This window comes from Gouania willdenowi, unplaced genomic scaffold (assembly GCF_900634775.1).
Source record: "Gouania willdenowi unplaced genomic scaffold, fGouWil2.1 scaffold_119_arrow_ctg1, whole genome shotgun sequence".
Taxonomy (NCBI): domain Eukaryota; kingdom Metazoa; phylum Chordata; class Actinopteri; order Blenniiformes; family Gobiesocidae; genus Gouania; species Gouania willdenowi.
The window spans coordinates 683,132-690,007 of NW_021144867.1; the positions used below are offsets into that span (position 1 = coordinate 683,132).

The 6,876-nt window shown below is 33.9% G+C and overlaps 1 protein-coding gene across 1 annotated transcript; it reads left to right on the forward strand.

The window, feature by feature from the left end:
- The first annotated feature begins 468 nt into the window (after nt 1-468).
- LOC114458442 (spindlin-Z-like) lies at nt 469-6,617 on the forward strand. The gene is made up of 5 exons (XM_028440810.1): nt 469-566; nt 1,042-1,077; nt 2,358-2,617; nt 4,627-4,860; nt 5,842-6,617. Exons 2-5 carry the CDS (start codon nt 1,058-1,060, stop codon nt 6,045-6,047), a joined length of 720 nt encoding a protein of 239 aa, XP_028296611.1. The 5' UTR covers nt 469-566; nt 1,042-1,057; the 3' UTR covers nt 6,048-6,617.
- Nucleotides 6,618-6,876: the final 259 nt, after the last annotated feature.

The following is a 6,876-nucleotide window of genomic DNA, read 5'->3' on the forward strand; positions in this document are numbered from 1 at the left end:
AAAAATTAACAAAAAAGACTCGCAAAACACATAACGACAAGAAATTGCACAAAAAGTACTTGAAAAATACAAGATGATTCCAAAATTGTACAAAATACCAACAAAAACACACAAAATGAGAAAAAATTGCTAAATGACTACACGAAATGACAGAAAAATATACATTACAACAACAAAAATACAGAGAAAGGATTCCAAAAACACTAAAGGACAACAAAATGCAAAGAAATTACTCACAAAACAACAACAAAAACACACAAAATCTTTTATTCAGTATTTATTTCTGGGGCTTTATAAAAGTGTATTTCTTTCCAATAACTTGATCATTATTTAATGCCATAATTGATAAAATACTCGATTACGAAATATTTTACCGCTGCATCTAAGCCACATCCCCATTAAAGATTAAATAAACACACGAGAAGTTAGAAACCACATATCCCAGCATGCCTTGCGGCTCGAGGGTCCCTCTGGCCATTGTAGTCCATCCAGCTGCTGTTTCCGTGTTTGTAGGTGAAGGAATGAATCTGAGCTGAAAGATCAACACATGTGAACTTATAGCTCAGGTAAGGCTAACAGCTCATTGTATTCTTTCTAACACATCGACAACTACAAACACTTTATATAACCGTGATGTGTTTACCTTGTTTATTTCTGTTTATCTGTTATCAGCGGTGGAATGTGAGCTTCTCTGGGCGATACGGTTCCTTTTGTTCAGCTAAAGCTAGTTTAACAGGAAAAAACCGCAGAGCTTCACTTTAATTCACTGCTTCTCACAACAGGGGTTTTACCTCCTGTCTGACACCGAGGTGTGTCTATCAAACACCCGCTGTGGTCTAACACAAGAGCGGACATGTTACCGGTGTTTACCGCCTTCTGTGGTTACGTTTAAGTCACCTGTGTTAGCATGTAGCTAGCTACACTGATTAGCAACGGACTGTTACTGCTACAATTACTGTTGTTGTTGTTTACATCTGCTAGCTCGATGCTAGCCCGTTAGCCATTAGCCTGTGACTAATTTAGTTTTTCTGGATTCCACAGGAGAATTTATGGAAACATGTCGAAGAAACGGGGAAGGTAAGCTCACACAGACACTACATTTAGAAGGTGTGCCTCTGAAGGTGTACTGTGGTATCTGCAACCAAACCCTCAGCAAGTTTACATTCAGGAGCTCATTAAAGAGGCAAGTTTTAATTTTATACTCCAAAACTGGACGCAAAACAACAACAAAATGACTCTAACATTGTTCAATATAACCACAAAAACACAAAACGAGAGATAATAAACAAAAGGATGACAAAAATACACAAAATGACAGAAAAACATAAATACACAAAACAACAGCAATTCCAAAAACTCACCTTCCGACAAGAAAATACACAAAACGATAGAAAAATATGCATTATGACAACAAAAATAAAGAGAAAGAACTTGCAAAACACAAAATGAAAACAATAGTGCAAGGGAAATACTTACAAAACGACAACAAAATTGCACAAAATGAGAGAAAATAAACAAAAATACAGTAAAAATACACAAAATGACAGAAAAGTATGCATTACAACAACATAAATACACAGAAAGGACTCCAAAAATACAAAAATGACACCAAAAATGCACTAAAAGTAATCACAAAAGAAGTACAAAATGACAGCAAAAATATGCATTTTCGACAACAAAAATGTAAACAAAAATGCACAAAACGCACTCACAAAACAACAACAAAATATACATACTGTACATAATATTACAACAAGAAAAATGCACGGAAAGGACTTGCAAAACAACAACAAAATACACAAAATGATTCAAACAAACACAAAAACACACAAAATGATAAAGAATAAACAAAATTACAGCAAAAAAAACACACCGTATGACAGAAAAATATGCATTATGAGAACAAAAAATACACAGAAAGGACTCCAAAAACACAATGTTGTGACAAAAATGCACAAAAGGTACTCGCAAAACAACAACAAAATACAAAAATGATGCAAATAAACACAAAAACACTGAAAACGAGAGAAAAAAAATAAAATAGGAACAAAAAGAAAAAAAGGGCTGCAAACACACTATTACAAAAGAAAGAAAGGACCACACATTTACTTTATTTAAAAGCCTTTACTCTAACAAAAAATAAATTAAAAGATGTATTTTTGAACAAAATCCATATTAATATATTGAGAAAAATGTATTTAATCATAAGCATTTATATATACAAATATTTAAAAGGATATTATAATTGAATACACAGTAGGGACAAGTTATTAACTTAGTTTTTACTCATTTATTTGCTCTGAGGACATTTTAATTAACCCTTAGACTGTGTGTGTGTGCGTGTGTTAAACAAACAGGAAGCGTAGCAGTGGGGAGCTGAGTGAGGGCTCTGCGTCCACACTCTGTCCTGATCCAGACAACCTGCTGGGGCGAAGGATCGAGCACACGTGGAGAGAGAAAGGAAACGTGACCAAGTGGAAAGGAACGGTTCTGGAGCGCCTCAGCGTCAACGCCTCCCTCTACATGGTCAAATACGATGGATTTGACTGCATCTACGGCATCGAGCTGTTCAAAGACAGCCGCGTGTCCAACTTACAGGTTCTCACTGAGAAAGTCGGTATGTCACACTCTCATCAATCAATCAGTTACATCACTGTCTGGCACTTTATCAAATATTATTATTGCAGGCTCTGTCAATAGATCACATTTAATACTAGACCAGAGGCTTTTTATCACAGGGGGCGGAGCCACAAACATGTGATTGTATCTGATCTGAGGGTCACATGATCAACATTCATGTCAGCATTAGAATAACGACCAATCAGAGCATTAACAGTTTGTATTTTACGCTGGCATTTTTCTACATTTTTGTTGTCGTGTTGTGTGTATTTTTTAGTTATGTTGTGTATTTTTGTTTGTTTTTGGGGTCATTTTGTTTATTGTTGTTGATTATATGTATTTTTTCCGTTATTGTTCTGTATATATGCTTTTTATTTGTTTTATTTTTTTTCGCTGTTTGGTGTATTTTTCTCTAATTTTTTTGTGTTTTTGGGAGTCATTTTGTATATTTTTGGAGTCATCTTGTGAATTTTTTTCTGTCATTTTGTATATATTTGTTATCTTGTGTGTTTTTGGAGTCATTTCCTGTATTTCTGATGACATTTTGTACATTTATCACTTTTTTATGTGTATAGATGTTGTAATTTTTGCTTTTTAATGTATTTTTGTTGATATTTTTCTGTTGTTTTGTGTATTATTCTGGAAATATTTCTTTTTTTTGGAGTCATTTTGTACATATTTTTTTTTGTTTAGTCAGTTTTTGGATTTATCTCAGTGTATTTTTGCACATTTTTCAGTTATATAGAGTATATACAGTTTGTTGTGCATCAGAGCATTAACACAGGAAACAGCAGAGTTTGTTTTTGTGTTTTATTCGGTCATTTTGTGTGTTCTTGTTGTCATTCCAATGTGTTTTTGCTGTGGTGTTGTGTGTTTTTGTAAATGTTTTGCGTATTTTTGTTGTCATTCCATATATATTTTGTATATTTTCCTGTAATTTCAGTGTATTGTTATGGTTTTGTGTGTTTTTGGAAATGTTCTGTGTATATTTGCTATCATTCTAAATACATTTCTGTCATTTTATTCTATTTCTCTTGTGGTTTTGTGTGTATTTGGAGATACTTTGTGTATTTATGTGCATTTGGAAGTCATTGTTGTTGTCATTTTATATATGTTTTTATCATTTTGTATGTTTTCCTTTTATTGTTTCAGAGCCATTTTGTGTGCATATGTGCATCTCGAAGTAATTTTGTTGTAGTTGTGCAGTATGTTTCTGTTATTTTGTGTATTTTTCTTGTGGTTCTGTGTGTATCTGGAGATAATTTTTGTATTTATGTGCATTTTGGTCATTATTTCATACAAGTTTCTATCATTTTGCTTTTCATTTTGTGTATTTTTTGTCATTCTATGCATTTGTTTTTATTTTGTATATTTTGCTGTCATATTTTCTCTTCTTAGTGATTGTTTTGTGTGTTTTTGGACCCGTTTTGTGTAAATTACGTGCATTCTGGAAGTCATTTTATTGATTTTTGTTATTCTATGTATGTTTCTGTTATTTTTTAATTTTACTGTCATTTCAGTGATTGTTGTGGTTTTGTGTCTTTTTGGACATATTTTGCGTGTTTTTGTTGTCATCCTATATATATATTTATGTGCTTTTATTGTATATTTGGAGTGGTTTTGTGTATATTTGGAGATAATTTATGTGCATTCTGGAAGTCATTTCGTGTAGTTTTGTTGTCATTCTATGTATGTTTCTGTTAGTTTGTATCTTTTACTGTCATTTCAGTGATTGTTGTTGTGGTTTTGTAGTTTTTTTTAGAGCTATTCTGTGTATTCTTGTTGTTGTCCTATGTATGTTTCTGTCATTTTGTGTATTTGTTTTGTGGCTTTGTGTATTTATGTTGTTTTAGAAGTCATTTTGTTCATTTTTGTCATCATTCTATGTAATTTTCTCTCATTTTGTGTCTTTTCCTGTCATTTTAATGTTTTTTGTTGTGGTATTGTGTGTTTTTGGATCCATTGTGAATGATGTATCATCAGTGTGGTGTATTTCCTTCTCTGCAGTGAACAATAAGATCCGAGTTCCTCCTGGAGCCGAGGAGCTGGTGGGCCGAGCTGTGGAGCATCTGTTTGAGAAGGAGGAGGGGGGGAAGAACGAGTGGAGGGGGATGGTTCTGTCCCGCGCCCCCATCATGACCCACTGGTACTACATCACATATGAGAAGGACCCAGTGCTCTACATGTACCAGCTGTGGGACGACTATAAGGACGGGGACCTGAGGGTCCTCCCTGAGTCTGGTACGCACAGCATGAACAACAAAGCAACTGTGCTTTTAGGGGTTTTGTAGTCATAGTTTTCATTTCATTATGTGTGTTTATTTTTTATTTATTTATTTTTGGTGTGGTTTTGTCTGTTGTCTTGTCCTCTCATGTTTTTTATTTTTTTAGTCATTTTTTTTTTGTTTTTAGAGTAATTCTTTGTATTTTTCTGTTCTGCGTGTTCTTGGAGTCATTTTGTGTGTATGTATTTTTAAACAACTTATATTTCTTTCTTATTTTGTATGTTTTTTTAATCATTTATGTAATTTGTTGTGATTTTGTGTTTTTTGAATCATTTTGGGGGTTTTTTTCTCTCATTTTGTGTGTGTTTTTAAAAAAAATGTATTTTTTTTTCTAATTTTGTATGTTTTGGGAGTCATGTGTATTTTTGTTGTGGCTTTATGTGTTCTTGTGGTCATTTTGTGTATTTTCTCTCTTTGTATGCTTTTTGAGTCATTTTATTTCTTTTTGGAGAGTTTTGTGTGCTTTTGGAGTCATTTTGTGCATTTCTCCCTCATTTTGTGTGTTCTTCAAGTCGTTTTGTGTATTTTTGTTGTGGGTTTGTGTGTATTTTTAGGCATTTTCCGTTAAAAGAAAAAAAAAAAAAAATATATATATATATATATATATATATATATATATATATATATATATATATATATATATTTTGTGTAGTTTCTTTTGTCTATCATTTTGTTGCAGGGGTTTTTTTTCTGTCATTTTGCATATTTTCTCTCTTTTTGTGTTTTTTTTTTTTTTAGTCTTTTTGTCTATTTATTTATAGTTATTAGTTATTTTGTGTATTTTTGCTGTGTTTTTGGATCCAGTTAGTATATTAGTTTCGGGGGCCGTAAATAAAATGAAATGTGTGACTTCCAATATATAATCATATCTGATGATTTAAGGCGACTCCCCCTGAACATTATTTTAATGGCTGTTCTTCTTCTTGTCTTTGTGCAGAGAACAAACACCTGCTGCCGGCGGACAGGAAGCCGGGGGAGGAGCCAGAGAGCCTTGTGGGTAAACAGGTGGAGTACGTGACTGATAACGGCCTGAAGAGGACGGGCCTGGTCATCTACCAGGTCCCCGCTAAGCCCACCGTCTACTACATCAAGTACGACGACGACGTCCACATCCACGTCTACGACCTGGTGAAGACCACCTAGGACTGATCCCTGACCCCTGACCTCAGGCTCGTTACCTGTCAGTGTTCACCTGTTCCTTTCCCTTTAAATGCTGACAATCAGCTTTTTCTTTTCAGCCGTTGGTGTAAATAACGACAGCAGAGGAACCGCCGCTGTCATTTTCTACTAAACATGACTCAGCTGTTATTTATTTCATCTAAACCCTGTGACCGTGTTGCTGGTAAGAAGATGATGTCGCTGTGCTTGGTGTGTCTTTTTGTAGAGTGTTAGAGTGACGTGCCCTTCATCATCATCATCAGTGTACAGTTTTTCTTACTCTACATGGAAATCAAGAAAAGAAAAGAAAGAAGATAAGTGTGTGTTTCTGTTGGATTTAACCTCAGAAATAGTGATTATTAATATTAGTATTACTGATTTTATTTTAAGATCAATGATGGTGATTATTTCCATCAGTCTTTGTACTTTACTATGACGTCCAAAAATTGGCCGCTGATATTCAGTATTTTGGGCTCTACTTTATGTTTTTGTTCTCGCCCTAAAACATTTGAATCGAGTTGCTCTTCCTTGTGACCCAGACTGTGTTTTGTTGTGTAAATATGAGACATTTCTATCAACGTTAAAAAAAAGCTGCTTGTAATTCAGTGATTGAGCGTCTGTTTGTTTCTGAGGATGCACGTGGGGAAAAAATGCACAAAATGACAGAAAAACACATAAAAGGACAACAAATAAACTCAATATTACTCTAGTAACACACAAAACTGCAATAAAAATGTACAATAAAGAAAATAACACAAAATGACTCAAATAACACACAATACTGCAAAAATATTAGTTTTCCTCCCAAAACACA

What these genes read in the sequence shown, in the direction of transcription:
- LOC114458442 (XM_028440810.1), top strand. Translation starts at nt 1,058, where the DNA reads ATGTCGAAGAAACGGGGAAG. An exon ending in ATGTCGAAGAAACGGGGAAG is followed by an intron (nt 1,078 to 2,357) that starts GTAAGCTCACAC and finishes TTAAACAAACAG; the next exon opens with GAAGCGTAGCAGTGGGGAGC. An exon ending in GAGGGTCCTCCCTGAGTCTG is followed by an intron (nt 4,861 to 5,841) that starts GTACGCACAGCA and finishes GTCTTTGTGCAG; the next exon opens with AGAACAAACACCTGCTGCCG.